The following is a 22151-nucleotide window of genomic DNA, read 5'->3' as shown; positions in this document are numbered from 1 at the left end:
TCCTTCCTTTGAAAACTATTCCCTGGAATATAGATTCTTTACAATTACTCTACTTTTAGACTGTGAAACTATCTCCAGCAATTACAGAGTTCACAAACTTACAGAAGAAGGAGCGGAATGTGAATTCTGAGGAGATCGGATTGCAGGAGGTACACCTCGCACTGGACTAGAGCCGTTTCCACCTTGGTACTGTAGAGAAGATAAGGCCCTCCAATTAGTCAATCTTATCAAAATACATTATACATCTACTGAATGATACAGCTCATCTGTACACAGAATTTCTAAATGAGATTGTACTGCTTTTATTAGTGTAGCCTTTGGTCATTTAAAGAAACACATGAAAGAAAATGGGTTTTGTATGTTAGCTCAGGCTGCACCAAGAGATCACTGCATCTCTAATTCAAGGTTTAAATAACTGACATAAAGAAAAAGAAAGTATCCTCTCAAGAAGCCTGTCCATTACAAGCAAACATTTTTTAACATCCAAAAAAAGCTAAAAGTAAATTTTAAAGCTAAGTAAATTTTACAAACACACAAAAACCTTACCTCAAAATAGTCACTAATCTTGTGACCACGTCCCCCAATATTCTTTCCTGAAACAAATACATTAATACATTAGAATTGATTAAATAAATCACTTATAGATGTGTCTTACATTTTACCTGAAGAGTAATTATAGCAAAGTCTTACCATTTGTTAATTGGTTTTCTTTGATGTGCTAATACGTCATCTCCCTATGTAGATAATTAAGGGATTGGCCACAACAAAGAGATTTGCATATTCTATTCATTGAGAAATCAGAAATTAAGTCACACTTCAATTCCTAAACCAGATTAGTGCAGATTTAGCAGTAAGCCTAGACCTCTTGTAGATAACAGGAAATTCATCTCTCATCCTACGGATCAAACCTTTAGCTTTAAGTCCCTCCCCTTCTCAAGCACCATCTCAAAGTTCACCAACTTCCAAAATAACAAATTAACCAAGTCTACTAACATTATCTGCTCCATGTGAGTTATTGTGCCCAAATGTTCAGCCCAAGGATTTCCCTAAGTGCCAATAATAGTGTGGGCATGGAGGATGACAAGTATTTCCATTCCTACCAACCTGATTATGAATCTGCTAACTCACAAGGTTAACTAGGGAGATAAATATTGCAGAATGAGAGAGTAGAATTTCTTTTATCTTAATGAGACTTCAGGAGCACCCATGTGAATTAATCTTTCTTCAACATGAAGACCTGACCCATACGCGGCATTCCAGAGATTGCACCAATGCCTTACCCAATGGCATGAATGTTTTCTTCTATTTGGCCCTAAGATAAATCTTAAGACTGTACATGTCTCTTATACAGGCCAGACTACCTGTTAGGAGACATCTTGCAAAGAGATCATTGTTCAAAGCTTTTTTCTTCAGAGAAAGAAATTTTTGTGATAAATTAGGAGAACATTACACATAGGTCTAAAAATGTAATTTTGGACTTCTTAGCAAAGTTTTTCAAGCTTTGCTATTGCTTCAGCAATAGCATTCTTTCTAGTCCAATATGCCTCTATATTGTCACTGCTGCATAACTTCGTGTCACTAAGAAATACCATGAAGAAACAGAAACATTTGGCAGCCCTTTTTGTGTCAAGACTTTTAACATATTTAGATAAAATAATTCAAAGACCTGGAACAGCACACAGCTAACTCCTCCAGTAGTTACCCAGTTAGTGTACATAGATAGCATTGCTACTGCCCTCTAGCCAGTTCTTTACCTACCCTATAATTCTGCTAGTGATTTCTGTCTTCATGCTTAATTCTCATATATTGCTTTATCAAATTAAAATTTGCTTTCATCCAGATAAATGAGACAGGCTGCATTCCTTTTCAGTATAGAAAAATCTATGTTACGTTACAGAACTCTGCACTGAGGAAATACATCAAATTATTTTGGCACAGCCAATTATGAATAGATTTACACTGATTTTATCCCACTTTCCAATTACCTCCATGTTCTAAACAATACTTTTCTTCAATATTTATGGATTATTTTGCATACTACAAAGTCAAAATCATAGGTATGCAATATACAAGAGATGTATTGAAAAAAGGAACAAGAGATCCAACAGCAGTATTTGCTGTGCTTCAACTGTACGGTATCACCCCAATACGCTTCAGTTTTCTAGGCCAGTTCCTTGAGAATACTGCAGTGCAGACTATTCGGTTTCACTGTTGCTGACAGTAAGATAGTAATTATAAGACTATAATCATGTTGTCTATGCCAAAAAGTTCCTAAAATTTCTATCATCTCTAATTTCAACTCTCATTGGTAGCAGGAAGGATAGGCTACTAGAACAATGGAAATAGGAAATTTCATTCAAGTGCTTTGAACAAAGCAGGTCTCTGTGAAGCAACACTTACAAAGAAATTAATTTTAGTCAAACTACATAATTCTTTTACTAATAGCATGTTACATCATGAAGACTTCTAGATATGGAGCCCATCGATATGTATCTGAAGTGACATTTCCTAGCTCAGTTAGAAACCAAAAAAAGCTAATACAGTTGTTACCAAAACTATTTCCTCTCCCTTTTTAATGAATTTTTGTCTTGAGGTTAAATTTCCACCATTCCTCCCCCAAAAGTCACATTAAAGAGAGGAACGACAAAAACTATGCTTTGTAAATATTAAACTTGAAATCGGTCTCATCCCAATTTTCCCATCCCTCTAGACAACTACACTGTACAATACTCCATAGAAAAGGAAGAATAAAATTCGATTTGTAAACGTACCTGAAAAACAAGCAATCAGATATTATAATCTGTAATCACTTCCCCCCCTTACCTACTGAAAAGAAATACAAACCACAAAGGTATTTTGGATGAGAAGAGCTGCTACAACTCTTAAAAGTATAGAGTTGTATCATAGCTGCAAGTTACACACACAGTAGCACACAATTCTTATGGGCAAGTACCAGCTCAATTCAGGTTTTACTTGCCCATCCCTTCCGGTGACAAATGAGGGTGGGGGGAGCAGGAGGATACATAATTTACCATCCAAAACCCAACACATGTCTTATGCAAGCAAAAATACAGAATTTTTAAGGCTGTCAAAACCTTTTGCATTGTAATTTGATTAAATACATGCAATAACTATCTAATTCATTTACATTTTAGTTTACCTTGGCTGCTTTCACTCTGAGTGTCTGCTTTTCTTTTTCTTCCTCTAGAAGGTTCTGACTGTTTCTTCTCTGGCGTCTACAAACAACAAAAAGAACACAATCCAACATCAGCCTATTTATTTATATTATTGCTACATTATTATGAAATAAATTTAAATCCTCATTCATAAAATATGATTTCACAGTTCAGCGGGGATGTAATTTCAGATCATAGTTAAAGTAGATAATATGATCCTTAGTCAATCAGATAAATACAAGCTAGAAAAGGTATTTAAGAAAGTGAAAAAAAATTCTTAAAATAATTTCCCAAAAGGCAATTCTACATATTAATTGTTAAGCAATTATACCTTTTCATCTATTCTGGGGTTTATGAACACCCAATTTGGTTTCACTTATAGCTACATTTTGCCAAGATCTTCATATTATTGTTGTGGGTGTTTTAAAGCTTAATACTTAGTGAAATAAGCTGATTCTTGATGGTGTTTTCTATACATTGCCACAGTATAAACACAAAATTCTAGTGCTTCAATAGGAAGCCAATAATGTTATGCATTTTCGGAAGTGCAGAAGTCATCTCCAAAAATAAACTGTAGATTTCTAGAATTTGCTTAGGATTTAAAAACAAACAAACAAACAAGAAAACATAGAGAGCAATTACTCAAAATTTTAGTATCTTTGCACTTAGAAAGTGTTGTTGTCCCTCCCCATTATATCTCAAGAAATAAAAGACAAACATCAATGATAAGTGAAAAAATACAGATCTGCTAAAAATTTATTCCAGAAATACTATATATAGTTGCCCAGAATCTACAATCAGCATGTACAACACAGACAGCAAGAAAGGGCTGTGATCAGAAGCATCTCTAAATTACATTTTCTCTCCCTTGATCTGAGGATTCAAACCACTTAGTGTCCCCAGTGTAAGTTAAATTCTACAAGCTGCTTTGGTTCAAGGAAAAGATACTGCAGCTGTGCGTGTATTCAGCCTCCAAGGAGCCTCATACTAGTAACTGGAGAAAGCATAGAAGACATTATATGAATTCTGTTTTACAGTCAAGAAATCAATGGTCCCTAATATCTTGGACTAAATTTGAGATCAGTGATAAGATGATTCTTTTTTTTATGATACCATCATAATCAAAATTCAAATTTCAACCCATCACTAAAAGCATTTAAAGCAAGTTTCAGTTCCAAAATCTTCACATGGGTATCTTCAGATATAAATTTACTACAAATATCCCAAAATATTTATTTTGGCAAAGAACCACTTTAAGTTTTCTGTGATCCATAGAAAATTATCAGTCTATAAAAGAATAGTCAGGACAAGAAAGGTCTTCCTTATCTATACCATGTATTTTTTTAGAAGTTTTAGCTCTGTGGATAGCTTCATAAAAACACCTTTGGAAGTTTTACAGTTGTAACTATTGTATTATCAGGCTACAAATGAAATTCAAATTACATAAATTTTATTTTAAATAAACTCTTCCAGCCAAAATCTGCATCTTTTACACTGCTATCATACGTTAGCAAACTGTGCAACACAGACTCCCAGAAATGAATTTATCTTAAGACTGTACGATTCTAAAAGCAGAAAGCATAGCTTAGAAATTTTATTTTAATAATTTGCAATTACTGCCAGGTAAACAGGTAACATTAAGCCATCTTTCCACAAGACTAAATTGAAACTATTTAACTAAGCGTTTCCATGTTATTCTTATTTTCCAGCTTTCAATTTTGCAGTTATCATTCTAATGTAGTCAATTTTACCTACCATATCAAGCAAAAAACCCAGTTGTTTAAAAGCTAATTAATGACTAAACATTTAAGATTTCCCCACCAAAATTAGTTTCCAGTTGCAGTGACTGATGTCTTGTATTTAAAAACCAGATGCTTAAAGAGGTTTATAGTTTTAAAACTGAAACTCAAATAATTCATAAATGTCTATTTCCGTAAGCTCTTCTGATTTCTTTCAGTGTTTAATTTAACCTTCCAAACTTAAAAGTATTAGCACACTAATGAGGTTACTAATGAGGTTACCCAACAAGGGCATGTTCACCTTTTCTAAGCACAAAATTCACATGGTAATGTACAGCATACATCAATCACTATAAAATGTTCTCCAAAATCCTTTCTAATGAATGGAATCATATGAATTACAAGAAACTGAAGACTAATAGGGCTGAGGAGTATCCTCCTGATAAATGAAGATTGAAGCTGCTTTCAGTCACTTCAGAAGGATTTACATATAGCCATGACTTAGATTAAAATCCCACTATTTCATAAGCAAGACAAATACAGTTTTGAAGTTATCTAAAGTTAGATTGTAAAGCTATGTTAAAGTTACCCACAGCTTGGCATATTAGCAGAGCCTCACGCATCATGGTCTTGATCCTAGTTTACCCCTCAACTTTAATGTGCTTCCCCTGAGTCTTCTCTTCACATTTATAGTTTTAAATCTTGGCTTTTCACATCCTCTTTTATAAAATAAACATTTGTAAGTACCAATTCTCAACTAGTTAATTTCCTTTTAAAAATCACTCAGATAAGTATTTTTATACATTTTATTTATAGTTAAATATCTTCTACCATTATTGTAGAACTGGTAACAGCATAACTCAGGAAGTTATTTTTGCAGAGGAAAAAGAAAATAAATTAAAATTGTGTAATAAAAGAAAAGATTTTTTTTTTGTCTCTCAACACTTAAATCTCCAGTATGCTTAATAGTTATGATTTTTTAGTTGTTAATATTGTCACATGCATAATGAATGAGTTGATAGTTTTCCACAATTATTTTCTTCTAAATCCTACCCTCCCCTCAAAGCTTTACAACTACAGCAAACAAATACAGCAGTGCTGTTTTCCTCTGCAACACATTATAAATTCCAATTAGAACAAACCCTTAGTTACTTCTGAAATTACATTTATAATGAGGGTTCTGTATTATTGGGAACCACAGCAACTGAACAGCTACAAGCAAGGAGAGCAAAACACTTAAATAACTAATCAAACTGGACAAATGAAACCACAGACAAAGCTGTCCTCCTTTAAATAATTCATTATCTACAGAGAACAGAAAATACTAGTTATAAATAAAAGAATGTATTTGTAACCAAAACAAGGAGGAGTAATCTACTTTAATGAGGAATGGTGGGGACTACCAGAAGCACTTGTTCACAACCTGAGGTAGCCAATTTAGGATTTATCTTAACTACAAGCAGCTAATACACATTCAAATTAAGACCTATGTACCACAGCAACAAAGCACTTAACAAAATAACGTATACATTTAAAAAGAAAATGGAATACAGGTCTGTATATTAAGATCAAACATCCAGCTAATGTTTATTGCTCGCAATGCTGAACTGAATCCAGAATAAAGCCTGGTTTCAAGTTACTTTGCAGATCAAAGTTTACCTCTGTGAAGTATCTCAATTAAAACTATTACTCAGAGAAGTTGCCCCTCTTCATACATACATCAGACAGAAAAAAAAAGACTACTAAGTTCTAATAGTTGTATTTTCTGCAATCCTGTGTACAAAAAATAAATAATAAAAAAATGCACACCAGAAAAACAAAAAGGCGTGTGTGCCTTGTTTTGAAAAATAAGTGTGAAAGACTTACTTTCTTTTACTGTGCCACTTAGTGATGAAAGCATGGAATGATGACATGAATGTACCATCACAATTTGATCAGAAACTAACATTCTTGCTAGAAATTAATTTTGACAATTCTGAGATTTGAATTTCTACTTTTTTTTCCTCCCAAAAGCTATTGTAGTATAACAGTTTTCTCTCAACATCAAATGATGGCAGTGTTTCCGGTATGAATAAGTCTTTGTATTTCTACACTACCATCCACAAGAGGAATTCCCTACTGTTGTGAAGCCTTCATTGTCACACCATTAAAAAAAAAAAAAAAACCACAAAAAAATCTCACAACCTGTTTGCAATATTAAGAACTAAAGTGTACTTTTAATAGGATTACAGCATGTAAGGAACCAGATGTTATTTTAAGAACAAAACTCTAAAAACTTATTAAAATATTTGATATTACAATTGTAATTTAATTTAAGTGAATGCAACTTCTGAAAATGGATCAAGAAATCATATTTCATTATTCAATGTCATTAAGACTCATCTTTCAGAAAACAGAAGAAACCTGGACCAGTGTGCACTGAAGATCTCTGCAGGGACTTCTTACAAAAAAAGTCTATTTCTATTTTAGAATCCAAGTCTTAGAATATTAACAAAAAAATAATTAAATTATCCCTACCCAGAAGCATGGCTTGAGGTTAAAACACTGTGCAGAGACTGAAGATATGGGTTGAACTTTCAAACTTACATGCCTTGGAAAAACCTTGCCTCTGTATCTCATGTACACAACTGTAAATTTACATTTTTCTACACCAAAAAGTTACTACACATATAGTCAGTGTTCTGAGATCACTCAACTACTCCCAGACACATTTTTGCATCAAGGAATCGCAATAATGCATTGTAACCTTCAGCCTACTGCAGCACATTTCCATTCTTGCACCTACATCAGAACTGCATCACTGCAACACTGCCCAAAGTATTTCTAGGAAAAATCCATGAAGAAAAACAACAGGCAGACAGACTCTTCTGGTTAAGAAAACAGTCTATATACAATTGAAATAAAAACCCAGCTGGGAAAGACAAGGGTAAAAAACAAAGCAGAGCCTTTTTCAAAGAGAAAAACATGAAATCACAGATACAGAACATTTATTTATAAGGTATTGGTCTTGGGAACCAACTACATTCACTTGCTGGTCAGCTCAGTATAAAAGCAAACATCAGACAGTGTCTCATAGTGACTGAGCGAATGAACAATTAGGCCCCAAAATAAAGCTTTAACATGTGAGAATAACGTCAAAAGCACATGCCAAACAACTCTCCCTCCAGCATGACATGTACTCAAACACAGGTCTAGTCTGGGTTTGAAATACGCACTTGCTTACAATGAGTATAATCTTATCGATGCAATCTGTGATATACACAGGCAAAACTGCCAGAGGGACTCACCGACCCCAAAAGACATAAATTGTAAGAGCTGCATTAGTGCAACTATATCAATGCTGGTCACTAAGAGGAAAATCTACTCTGGGAAAGACTGCACTCTGCATATTAAAACCTAATAAGAGTATGAATCCTTTTTTGGATTATGAAGTGGTACTAGGTAAAAAAATACACAGTGACAACTGCAGCTTTTACAAATGCAGATGATAGCTACTGTCTGATCTTGGAGTAAATCCACATTTTTAAAGAAAACATAGCAAACTAGTTTCTAGAGTATTTTCAAAGATGCAGCCAAAGACTACTCAAAGTTTATCTGTGCTGATGAAAACCTTCTTATTAAACAAAAGACACAGCAAACTGTTTAAGCATTTTCAGCTCCAAAAGCTGTATGTATCCTCACAGCATGACTACACAGATAACAAAGAAGCAGAAGCAGTTAGTTTAATGACCAAAAATCCAAAGAAACTTTTATGAAGGCATATCTCCTCCTCCAAGAGATGGTATCTTTTACTAAAGCATGCTTTTTCCTATCTAGTTGTGTATTTTGCATTTTACTTTAAAAGTTTCTATATAAAGCAAGGCATCAAAGTAGAATATAAAATTATTACTTGTTAGCATCAAAATTTTAAGGTAGTATCAATCTGCCCCATATACTTACCTCTGATTCCTTATCACTTAAAGATCCCAAGCTTCCGAAACTGTGATTTGAACTTTCGTTATTTGTTGAGGCCTACCAAGACAAATAAAATACTAAACATTATATACAGATTTATAAAACAGCTAATCCACTATTATCACTCACAGTTTTAACAAGTAACAGTAATAAAATTTCATGCTTGCAAGGCAAAATTGATTAACTGTAGAGCACTTGTGCTTGCAAGGGGGATAAGAAGTTTAGCAAGTGGATGTTTTGATAGAGCACAGTAAATTCTGTATTTTGATTGCTTTTAAGCCAAGTAAAACCCTAGAACATTCAAAACCGTTTCAGGCTTATTTAGGAACAGCAAAACACCCAATGAAAAACCCCACCAAATGATTCCACAGAATGGACTTAAAAAGTCAATATTGCTGAAGAGCTGAAAACTACAAAAAATTTTAATTTTTCAAAGAAGAGGAGGGTTTAATTCTCTCCAAGACAGATACTAGGCTATTGAATAGACTAAAAAAAAAAAATCTCTTCAGTGACAGAAAATTACAACCTATTGACAATATTATTCTACATTCTTAAAACAAACCATTTCCTCAAAGTAACAAATTTAGACTAGTGAGAAAAAAAAAGATAAAAACTGTGAAATAGTCTCAACTTACAATATTTATTTTCTAAGGCTAATTTATTCAGAGATCTTTTGAACACAGAATGGCAATGAAGATATTCTATTGAAAGAGTCTGTTCCATGTTCACATAACAAAAAAATGACAACATCAGTTGAGCTTCTTTTTATTAAAAGAAAAAATAATCTTATACCACTGTATTATTCTCTTCCATATAGGAAGGCAGAATAAATATTTTGAAGTGAAACAACAACTAGTTCCAGGCAAACACTCAGCTTGCTTCAAAGCATTAAAAATTCCAGCACTGCATCAGTTTGCAAGACAATACTGATCTGTGACATCTTCTGAGTAACTAGATCATCTCTGAATAAAAATTTCTGGAGAAATGTTAACTAAAACCACAGAATTTCCATGTGAGTTTTCCCCACGCAGTCTCTAGTATAGAAATGCCTCTACGTAGTTCTTCCTTGTGATGTCTCAGTATCTGATCATCAGAGTCAGCTAAGACAACAATCTCAGTAACCCATATTCATATTTCTACCATTGCTTACTGAAAAAGCTTGAAGATGATGTGCTTCCCCCCGCCCCCAGCAATTCCAAAACTCTTCAGCAAAACAGTAGATAGGGTAGGCTTTCAAATTACTAGCCCAAATAAATAAGAGTGCATCTCAATTTCATTACTAAAAGAATAATGACCAGAAAGTTTCAAAAAATAACCAGTAAGTGCAGCTGCAACCTCTGCATTGTCTTGCTAGGTTAGGAAAATGAGAATTTGGTACATGTGGATTTGGGTATGTATGCAAAGAGGAAGTTTTCTCATTTTTGCCTTCAAAGTGAAAGCAGACCAATGGATCATATTTATACATCACATTTTGCCAGTTACCTCTGCACATCAGATCAAAAAGGTTTTATCAGGTTTTTTAATAGAAATCAGATAAGTCTCTCTCAACAACCACCACCAAGACTAAAGGCTATATAAAAAAAAAAAAAAAAAAAAAAAGCAAGCATATTCCAAACACAGCCCAGATCAGCTACTACACTTCATGTTATCTGCTTGGATACACTGAATGGTCAGAAATAAAAGAAATACAAAAAAAACCTGATATAATTGCCATTTTACTGATGGTGGGAGAAATCACAGGACTAGGTATTGGTATTCAACTCTACCTCCCTGCCTCCCAAAACCAAACAAAAATTAAGCAAGAAAAAAAAGAGATATTGCACTGTATACTGAAGATAATTTGTGGAATATTTCTGGTTAAAGGTAAGAATAACAGTGTCTTAGGTGAGGATCTGCATCAATCAGAAGACAGTGGTAGTAGTATCTTCTGCAAACAATTATCAAATAATTTGGTAGCATTGAAAAAACCCCAACACTTCATCTTACTATCTGTTTGGAAACCAACTGGATGAGATACAGATATCTGTTCAAACAGATCTTGGAATATGTCAGGGGCAATAAATTTATGTTTTACATGGTAGAGTGAAAAAGAAAATCAGCTGTTTTAATTTTTTTTTTTCTTGCTAATTTGGATGAACAAACTGAGAACCTGAAAGTGGAATGTAATTTGGCTAAAAGTGAAATCAGCTGAACAGACAACAAATAAAGCCTTGAACAGATTTATGGAAATGTTAAGCAGCAAATCAACATATAGGAGATCAAAGTTTAAAGAAAAGGAACCCTAAGAAACTTGATAATTACTTTTTAAGAAAATGTATTACACACATACCAGTAGACAGATTCTGAGGAAAGACTGGCAATAAGGCCAGGGACCAACACAGCTGTATCAAAAACTAATAGAAGGGTTTATAAATACATTGAAGTTAGGTGAATTTAGAAGAAGATACAGTTCTAGTAATGAAAAAGACAAATCCTCATTTGAATTATGAGCAATTACCTGAGCAATTGCAATGAGCTAATAAATCAGGGGAGTAAGTAATGCTAGAGAACCCAAGGAAGAAACAAAAGAAAGATGGACCAGAATTACTGGGTTTGTCTCTATCTAATTTTAATCATAAGATATGGCAAGTATATATTTTTGCAGTCATAATTAGAAGGCAATTGAATAAAAAGAGAAAACAACAGTGCATCAACCACACTGTGTCAATCCAACCTGATTCCTTCCCCTGACCATTTAACTCACTTCTTGGTTAAGACAGTAGTAACAGAAGTGATATGTCACCTTTTTTACAGCTCTGTGACAGTTACCTTCTGTCCTGGTTTCAGCTGGGATAGAGTTAATTTTCTTCTTAGTAGCTGGTAAAGTGCTGTGTTTTGGATTTAGTGTGAGAATAATGTTGATAACACACTGATGTTTTAGTTGTTGCTAAGTAGCGCTTATCCTAAGCTCAGGATTTTTCAGTTTCCCATGCTCTGCCAGCAAGCAGGTATACAAGAAGCTGGAAGGGAGCACAGCCAGCACAGCTGACCAGAACTAGCCAAAAGGATATTCCATACCATAGAACGTCATACTCAGTATATAAACTCGGGGGAGCTGGCCAGGGGGGCAGATTGCTGCTTGGGCATTGGTCAGCAGGTGGTGAGCAATTGTGTTGTGCGTCACCTGTATTTTCTTGGGGTTTATTTTTCTCTCTTTTTTTTGGTTCTATTCCTTCTCATTACTATTATTATTATTATACTAATAATATTTTGTTATTTTTATTATTTTATTTTACTTTAGTTATTAAACCATTCTTATCTCAACCCACGAATTTTACTTCTTTATTTCAATTCTCCTCCCCATCCCACTGGGAGGAGGGAGGAGTGAGCTAGCAACTGCATGATGCATAGTTGCTGGCTGGGGTTAAACCATGACACCTTCACGTCACTCAAAAACAACTTAAGAAGGTATAATGCAAGATCACAATGCACTGATTTAAATTCTTTATAGTTTGTTAATAGTCATCAATACATCACATGTCTCCAGAAATTTCATCAACATCTGCTATCAAGCAGTACTTTGTTCCGTAATCTAGACTGGTAATTAAAATGTGTACTAGGAAGTAAAAAATACTAACCAAGTTTGTATAAAATACTTAAAATATGAGGACACTGCAAACACTTTGGAAACAGAATTCAAAAGTACTTTGGTCATGGGGGAAATGTGCCTAAAAAATTAGTATTACAGCTTTTTAACATCAGCTTATTAAGTACTACACTTGGTAAAGAACATTAAAATACACGCATACAAAATGGAGTCCCTCTGGCTAGGCAATAGTACTGCAGAAATTGGTCTTGGAAGTTGAAGCTAGTAACTTCAACAGAATTCGTAATAAAGGCAAATTTATTTTGCAGATGTATCAATTGAAGGGTAATATATAACATATGGAAGGTAATTAAGCCCTGCTATTCCGTGTTCATAAGGTTTCTCCTCAAGTGTTGCATCCTGGTTTAGGTACTAACAGACAGACTGCAGAAAGTCTACAATGAAAGTAGGTAAAATTGATATAAATGTCTGGGAAAGTTGTAAGAATTTGGCTTTGTTAATCTAGATATATTAGTCTTCAAACAAGTTTAATCTTAAAAACAGAAGTCACACCAGATTCCGTGTGTCTATTTCAAGCCTAACTGTAAGTAGTTGGCCATCTGCAGAAGGGACAACTCCACTTAAATGCTGGGAAAAACTTCCATCTCTGATCACATGTGCTCTAGAGCAAAACCACAAAAGAGCCTGTATAAGGCCATTCTTTGGTGTTTTTAAGAACAATTCAACGTCCATGTCATAGACAGGTTCAGGATAAACAATACTACCTCACAGCAAAATAACCGACTAACAAAGTTTTTCTGAGACCCTCTTCCAACCCAGTACTTTTGCAAGTAAATCACATGGGCAATATACAAGTGAGACACTATGAGATAAATTAGTATTTCAAAGACAGCAGATCTGGATGGCTGCTCTTAGAACTTACTTTAGCTCCAACACTGCAACTTCCAGTACTCCCAGTGCTGCCACTTACTACTCCTGTAAATCTTGCCTCTAACAATTCTTGTCTTCTTGGGTCCAGGCTATGAAGCTCATCCATTGCTCCTAAAAAAGGTAAATAAATTCATTATAGTCCCTAATATTTGCAGTGGAATATTTTACAAACAAGCTGAACATACCACTGGCCTACGCAAAGAAAAGATTTATACCCTCAACTTGACAATGATTCACCATCTGTTACCCAATAATGAATGCACTCAATGAATTCCAGAAATTTTAGGGAAAGTTCTGTGTATCGGAATAGCCTTGCCAATTTCGGTGAAAACTAGAACCTGTTAGAGGCGTCTAAGAGACATAGAGTCTGCAGCATGCAATGTGCCAACCAGGCAATTATTTATAGATTAAAAACTAGCTAACAGGAGCAAAAGACTTCTCAGCATAAACCCTCCCAATTCTGCAATCCCCTTGTTTTCCATATTATTTAAATTGTTTAGGCTATCAACATATCAATGTCCAAGACAAACAAGTAAGAATCACAGGAAAAAAAGGAAAATCAGAAGGCAGACCACAGTCCCAAACACGTGCAAGGGAATGCAGGGTTATATGGAGGTTCAAAGGGCAGAGAAGCAAGGAGTGGGATCAGCAATACAAAAGGAACCAAGAGTAACAGGGACCCTTGCACAGGTGGTGCCTCTGACAGAGCCTGGCTAAACGGGGTAAAGCAGTGCTGCTGGCATCAGCAGGGAAAGTAAGGTGGAAGGAAATGGAGGAACAAAAGGAGTTTCTGATGAGCTCAGCCTACATGAGTAGGCTGCAACATGATGTGCAGCTTTCTAATTTGTATTTAAATCACTTATGGCTGTTTAATGAGTCTGAAAGATGATCTAGACAAATAGTCTTCCATATTTACACAAACTGCGTTCTTTGTTTTTATCTTTTCAACTACCTGAACACTCAGTTTATCTTCAGTTGGAAACGTTTCAGTTGCTTTATTTTAAATAAGATATTTAATGCCAAAGTCTTAATGCACTGCTTTAATAGCATATCCTTCAAGTACCATATAAAGTGATACAGCCTCATTTTTTTCAACTAAGACACAGGTTTGTGCTTTTCAGTCCCATAGGACAACACAGCAGTTCAGAAAGGGCTGCAAGTAATAACTATATATATTCACATGGTGCTATGAAAAAAAGCTTTTGGAATTCCCTTTTCATGAAAACTACAGCTTCCAACATTTAAGCACTACTATGAACTTCTACCCATCAGCTATGCATCCTCACAACCAAGGCATCAGCGTAGCTTTCCTCACCACTAATAAGACACAAGACACTTTCTTCTATGACTCTAGGGTATCTCACAAACCTTTAACATTCAAGAACTAGACAGGCCTGTCTGTACCATACATTTTGGCCACTCCTGGCCATGCAGCTAACCCTCCTGGCTCTGCTATTTGGCTAATTCAAGTTGCCCTTGTTCCCACTGGAAGGCAGATGACAGCGAGTGCAGTGTCAGTGCTCCTTTACTGCAGAGCCTGGTACCCAGACCTCCTCTGATGGAAGAAAACCACACCAAGAGAAAAACAGTCAGGAAGGAGACATTCACAAAATGTGTTGCTGGCAGAGCCTTCTCTTGAAAAATCAAACTGCAAGTGGCAGGTTGAGGATACCGCATTTTGTTTCTGGAGGTGGGGAAGTTTACCCAAACACAGCCACATACAGAGCTGGAGGTCTCTTTTCCAGCAATGCAGGGGAATTACCCAGTTTGCAACTGCAGCTGGCTTATTGTCAGCAGTTGTAACACCGCTTCTGAACTTGCCTAGGAAAAATTCCTCCAATTTCTACATATTTTAGATTGTAAGCTCTCCGGGGTAAAGACTGTTTTACTACATGTATGCGCAGTGCAGAAAAATCAGGAATGCTCTTTAAACTCTTGCTTCCTAAAATGTGCTTGTGTACTGCTTCCAAGAGTTTCAAAACCAAATTGTACGCTTCTCATATGCATAAAAAAATAGTTCTTACATTTACACGTTGTGCAATAAGGCTTTTTTTTTTTTAAAAGCAGATGTGTACAGCACACCTTTCCTCGTATATATGTCATCTATACCTTAATGGGAAAATATTGCTCTCAAAAAGCCTAAGAAGCTAATCACACCAGATCTGTCAGACAAGTTTAAATGATTATTGTTTTGCTTCGTAACACTGAAAGTGTTTAAGTGTATGCCACTCTGAAATAACCAATATTAGTCTACCAAAGTAACCATTTAATGAAGCAGGACTAGCAATATTTTGATTTACTAGCCTACTTGATAGTCACTGCCCACAAAAGTACAGAGCTTACTTAAAAATGCTGACATAATTCTAGCAATTACAAACCATGCATATATTACGGAAACAGATACTACCATACCTTATATTGTTTATTTTATGAAATATGGGAAGCTCAATAATCACTGTGGATAGCTAAGGCTCATTTGAAGTACTGCAGGGTGAAATTGCTACTGCATGTCTCATGTACTGTATCTAGAGATACACTAAATAGATCAGCATCCCTGGGTTACCTTACCAGTCAGAATGGTAATTTAGCAGGTCAAGGGGTAGTCCATAGCACCAATGAAATACAATCCCTCTTTTTTTTTTTTCTGCTCAGATTTTAGAGCCTACACACGCTAATGACTGCACTGTATTCTCTTCATTATTTCTGCTGGAGTGGTTTTTTGTTGTTATGTTTGGGGTTTTTGTTTTGGTTTGGGTTTTGTTATTGTTGTTAAATATCCAGAACCAAAAAGCAACCCACACTCCGCCATCCTTGTGATCTGAAGGACAAGACACAAAAGCTGGATTCAAACCTCCTTTCAACACAGAGCAAATCCTAGGAAGATCTATTAAACTGCCTTCCTCATTCATGCTGTAATTTAAAATACACCATTCACTCCCAGACACACAGCTGTTTTTTCAAGAACATGCAGTTCTGTACCATCCTTCAGTTCTCAGCACAAGTTACCTACTTTTAAAGATACTGTAAACTTTAAGGCAGTTCATGTAAGGGATAAAAAATATAATTTTTTAAACACCAGACTTTATAAATTCTCCTGCTCACAGAACACCTGACTGCTCACAAGACTGACATAAGTTACAACTTTGAAAATATACACAGACTTCTTACTTGAACTAACTTCATTCTTGCCCCGAAAGCCAACTCACTAACTCAAAGGACACGCAATTACATTACACAAGTACTTATAGCATATTTACAATGACGCTAATTGAAAGACTGGCATTGCTACCACCCACTGCTATTCGAACTTCTACTGTCTTCCAAAAAGAACACCTGGAAGATTACCTGACACTCACAGAAGAGCCCTAAAAAACTGCTTTTCTTTATTTCTTGTAATAGCTACAGATTTTTTTACTTCTTCTAGTAATTTTTTTAAAAAGTTACCAACACTACCAAGATGTTTTACTTTTGGGGAGTGGTGGTATCTTCCATATTAATTTATCTTTCAGAACCATATATACAGCCTCTCCTCTAAAAACTAATATAAATATACAGGGGTTTTGTCCTGAAAAGGACATTTTTTGCAAAAACTCTTTTGAAGAGAACTCCAAACTCCTTTGAGAATTTAAGCAATGGGTTATGTCAAAAGACAAAGTTATAAATTCAGACAAGCAATTTATAGGCTTCATGGCATTCAGTATAATCAATTACACCATATTCTACCTTAGCAAAACAGAGATGTAAGCAATCAGAGGATTCTCCATTGTAGTCTGAATTTTTCAGAACTGGTGACCAGAAAACAATAAAGTATAACTACACCTGTATCCCAAAGTCCCACACCTCCAAATACACAAATACTTGCAAAAGATCCAGTTATTTAACCACATACTTGCTCATACCTCAATAAAAATGACATTTTAGGAGAAAAAGTTTAGCAGAGAGTTGCAACTGCAAGTCTTCACCTCCTAAATTGGATCTTTTGGGATACACATGTACTACAATCTTTATCTCAAACACTGCTAGACTACAGAGCAGCGTTGCAGACCCAAACACAAAGGCCTGACAGATGAGACATATCTTTCTTGTCCACTAAATATGGAATCCAGCTCCAAGACTCAATCTTTATCTTCAACTCTCTTAGTACCCTGAATGGACTCTTGTTATCTGGCAATCAATTACAGCTTCGAGATGAAGAAAGATCAACAGCTTCACACATTGTCAGCTTTCTACAATGAACATAAAGTTCATTATGCAGAAGCCAGATTCTTCTTAGAACAACCCTCCAGATTAGATTGAGGCCCCCTTCTCCTGAATTCAAGGCCAGTACAAACCACCTTTCACTTAAGTGAAAGGCATACTGGTTTGGTCTGGTTTCTTTAACAGACTTATATGCATATAGCTTTTAATGCCAAAGCAAAATACTTCAACACGGAGACCTATCTATTGAAGAGAAGAAAGACAGTTCAACAATAGCCCAAATGTAAATCGAATTTCCTGATGTGCTTCTAGTAGGCACTCAGATTTTATGGCAACACACACGGTATGAGAATTATGTCCAACATATTTTAGGAACACTTCACATTAACACTGATAGTATTACCACCACGTTGTCTCTTCACTGACGGCAGCATCCTTTACATCAGTAAATCGAACTAATATCCAGCTAAAAGGGAGAGGGGTGGGAGAATAAAGGGGGGGCGGGGAAAGTACACATTTCAAATGGCAAGGAAAAGCAGCCTGGAAAACAGCTCCCCCACCCCACCCCCCTCTTTTTTTTTTTAATCAAAATTCCTTTAAAGGTATCAAACAATCTTTGAAGTTATGAATACCAAACTTTAAGCATGGTAACTATTCCAAGTATAGAAACCACTGTTTAACAGTATTGCAATGCAATCCCTAAAGTCCTTAAGTAACTGTTTATTTCAGTTTGGAATATCCTAAATATGCATTTATCCCATTATGTTGATGCTTTAATAATTTAACTTCATAACAATTGAGTATGACAGCTCATCATTCTATAATACACATGTACCAGCAGATAAAAGGAAAGCTTTAAAATATCAAATGCAAAACAGACTACAGAAAATTACTAAAAATACAGATTTTAAAATCCTTAAGCAGTGTCCTACAAAAAAAAGCCCACACAACTACTTTTCTTTTCTTCTTTCATCAACATAAAGATGCATCTTGTGTCTGCATCCACATGTATTTCCTTTTAAGTAAGCTACTCTCTTGTCTCATTTAAAAAAAAAACACAAAAAAACCTAAACAACAAAACCAAGCCAACCAAACCATGCACTCAACTTCATTCTTCTCTCTTATTTTTCTGAAACTCTGGACTTTCCTTATTGCAGAACCAACCAGAAAGGACTTTTTCATTCTCCAGGAAAATAAGGTAATGAAGCTAACATTTCCGCGTCCAAGAAAACAAACTCTTTGGTAACAAACAATTTTGTAGTTAGGTAAATGCTAGCAAGTCTTTGTGATGTTAATGAAGGTCTCTTCCTATTAATAGTAAAACTTCCTATTATAGCTTATACTATATATATATATATATATGCCTCAGTACCTTATGAAGCCATTGGGGAATAAAGCAACCCAGAACAAGTTGTCAGTGAAGGAACATACAGAGCTCTAAAATACAAGTCTAATCAAGTGAAAAAGCATGGCAAACCAAAATACAGTAAGACATCAAACTATATGGGGTGAATGCAAACTTCTTGATTTTTTAAATTGGAAAAAGTGACACCTGTTCCATTTAAAATAGAATATTTGGGCTGTAAGATTGAGAAATTAATCCAAAAAAACCCACAAAGTTGACCTGTGCTGCTAAACCCATGTCTTGAACAGTCTTTCTTCCACAGCATATTTTGGGGAATCATGGAAAACAGAACTGAAAACAGCCTTAAAAACTACTGATGTGCTAAGAAAACAAGTTGAGATGCTGGTAAGATGGCATAAAACCAAGCAGCAGTAATTTGAGAAGAGTTCAATTCCAAGATAACAGCAAAAAACACAGCCTGTCCTTAGCAGAAGGCTTTGAAGTGCATCACCATCTAACATGAATCACAATCCGGAGGCCACAGTCATTCAGTACTGTGACCTCAGAAGTCAGGAAGGTCCCACTCAATCTAAATCAGCAGTCAATAGGGCAGACGGTAAGATACAATCTCTGAGATTTAAAGTAAAACAAACAAAAAAAACCCCAAACTATATTTACCTCCTAACAATAGCTACATAACCAAAGCCTAGAGGATACCGTTTACCAAGGTCCCAGGGTTCCAGCTCTTCCAAAATACTTAACAGAGTAACAACAAACAACTACAGATTACCCATGACAAAGTTTAACCTACAAATTTAGAAATGCTTAAAATCACTGGCTTTCCAATGAAGAGGACTAACTTCTTTTACAGAGGACTATGTAGCTACTATAACCTCCAAACAACAGTTAGCATGAAAAAGTTCAGGGTACTAGGTTCAAGTTGAAAACCTTCACTGTAGCTGAAATCAAACAGCAGCAGCAGATGGCAATAGAAAAGGGGAAAAATACATCCTCATGTTCAAGTGAAACTAGCTGTTCAAAAAGATCCTAAGTGATAAAAAATTCCTAATGAGAGACATATCTAAGCCCAGGGTTAGGAAAGAACAGAATCCATTTAATTAATCAAGAGTCTTTTTGAATGCACAGTGAAAATGCAACATTTCTCAGCACCTGAGCCGGTAACACTGAAGCACACAACACAGAAAAAGAATTATAAAAATAGTATTTCTCACTGAAGTTATCTTCTCTATTTAGGTACTTCTGTTTCCTAACAAACACACCCCCTACCACTGCTAAGGTGCCTAGGTGAACTTAAAATGCTTCTCTTAATAATATAAAGAGAGTTTTTATTCTACAAACTGATCCTCTTAAATGAGAAAGACTGTGTCCAAAAGAATGAGCAGAGTGATGCAGGCAAGCAAGAGGTGACTACTACTTACGGGAGGCTGGAAGGTAAAGAAAGGAGGGAAAGAGCTGGATAATTAGCAGGCAGACAGATCAGCCTTCAGTCTACATAAAACTTGTGGGAGGAAAATAATATAACTGGCAAATTTTGGCCTCAAAAAGCACAACTATGGTAAATCTAACAAATAAGAAAAAAATCTTCCCTATAAACATCCAAAGACAGCAGGTTTTGACAAATATTATAAAGTTTGTGTCTGCTTGCTGGATGCAAAATTGTTAAAATACAAAATAGAGAAAATAAGGTTTTTCTGACGGGGAGAAAAAAAACCCCAAACACAACAACTTTTGACTGATTTCCCATGAACTAAGGAGTTATCGAGGAAATGCATTTTGGATAGGTTGTTGGGTTACCTGGACTCTACTATTCAACATTAATTCTTCTGGTGCTGAAAGAACAGGAAAACATTCCCCGTGTCCCTTCTCTCCCCAAGATGCAGTCTATTTCTTTTTGGAAGTCTTTTTCGAAGTTTTTTTTTTTTTTTTAAATGACCATAGCTCACTTTTTAAAAATTCTGTTTGAACGTTATTTCACTTTTCCCAACAGTTCAACAGTCCAGAAAGTTGATCTAAAACAAAGAAAAATTTGGCTGCTGGATAGATAAGTAATTTTCTGCAAATCATTCTACAACAGAAAATCAATTCTTTAACACTAAAAAAATTGTAATGATCTTTAGACTTCACCTCTGTGCTGCTAGTTTTTGGATTTCAATTGTCTGGCCAACAACCTGGAAAGGGAAAGTGAATTACAGAGAAATATGTTCCTGAGGGAACCTCTGCTAACATCTTGAAGAAAGATTTAAGACCACTTGGGCCAACTCCAGATCAGGTAGGAAACATTTGTGGGTAAAAATTTAAGAATGTTTAGTTCTCCCTGCCTTTCAGCTAGGCGCCCTATTCTAAGGATCCCTTGGCCATTATGTGTCTCATCAGATGGCTGTAGGCAGTAGAGGCAGAGAAGAATTTACAAGTTGCCTACCAATGCCTTTATTTGGCCACAAACCAACAACATGTACTCATATGTGTGGGTATATGCCACATGGACGGCAACTCAGAGTGGCTCATTCAGAGCTTATGGAGTGATTCATACAGCAGAGAGGACAATAGCTCCCCAAGGGTCTATTCTATTGTAATTGGGGCTGAATCAGGCAAGCAACTATGTCCAAGGCAAGCTGGTGATGCCTCATTTCTGACGAGTCCCTCTACCAATCCTAACCCTTGGAAGTACAACTGAATTGCCTGAAAGCCACACATGGCTCGAGAGCAATGCATGGGGCCTCCTGAAGCAACAAACAGCTCTTATTTCTGAGTTACAGCATTTTCCCTACATACTGCATGTAAGTAATCACACTTTCCTTCAACACCACAGACAACAGACTTATTGCACAGGTGCAACCACAACCTGTTTGAGGTGCAGCACAGTACCTAAGAAAGATAAGCACTACTGTAGGCAATAGCAAGACTTGAAAAGAAAAAACCCAACTGAGCACTTTTAGAAATTACATCCCAAACCCAGTAACACACATGCCTATGACAGCTTTCAAGACTGAAGTCTGTCTAACAATTAATGGTGCTGATGGGTCTGAAAGCTACTGAAGCTTTTTTTGCAATATTCACTGAAACAATGGCGTGCTGTGTCTCATTCCAATGCTGTTCACTAGTCAGAAAACAAGTCAACATTTAGTTTTATTGTGCACGTGAATCCTTATAACAGGTCAGTTTTTAGCCAGACTTTTCTTTATGCTGGCTTTTCCTGAAGGAAT

The 22151-nt window shown here is 35.7% G+C and overlaps 1 protein-coding gene across 3 annotated transcripts in view; it reads right to left on the bottom strand.

Moving 5' to 3' along the window:
- TLK1 (tousled like kinase 1) overlaps window positions 1-22151 on the bottom strand; it is a 72085-nt gene that overhangs the window by 31555 nt on the left and 18379 nt on the right. For all 3 annotated transcript variants that reach the window (XM_075028451.1, XM_075028450.1, XM_075028452.1), the window contains exons 2-6: window positions 13378-13496; window positions 8855-8926; window positions 3161-3236; window positions 547-593; window positions 103-189 (exon numbers count right to left, since the gene is read on the bottom strand). In XM_075028451.1, the coding sequence (XP_074884552.1) occupies window positions 103-189; window positions 547-593; window positions 3161-3236; window positions 8855-8926; window positions 13378-13491 (396 nt within the window). In that variant the 5' untranslated portion in view covers window positions 13492-13496. The remainder of the gene's footprint in view (window positions 1-102; window positions 190-546; window positions 594-3160; window positions 3237-8854; window positions 8927-13377; window positions 13497-22151) is intronic.

This window comes from Buteo buteo, chromosome 5 (genome assembly GCF_964188355.1).
Source record: "Buteo buteo chromosome 5, bButBut1.hap1.1, whole genome shotgun sequence".
NCBI classification, from domain to species: domain Eukaryota; kingdom Metazoa; phylum Chordata; class Aves; order Accipitriformes; family Accipitridae; genus Buteo; species Buteo buteo.
The sequence above is the reverse complement of the archived record's forward strand: the minus strand, read 5'-3'. Positions and strand labels throughout refer to the sequence as shown.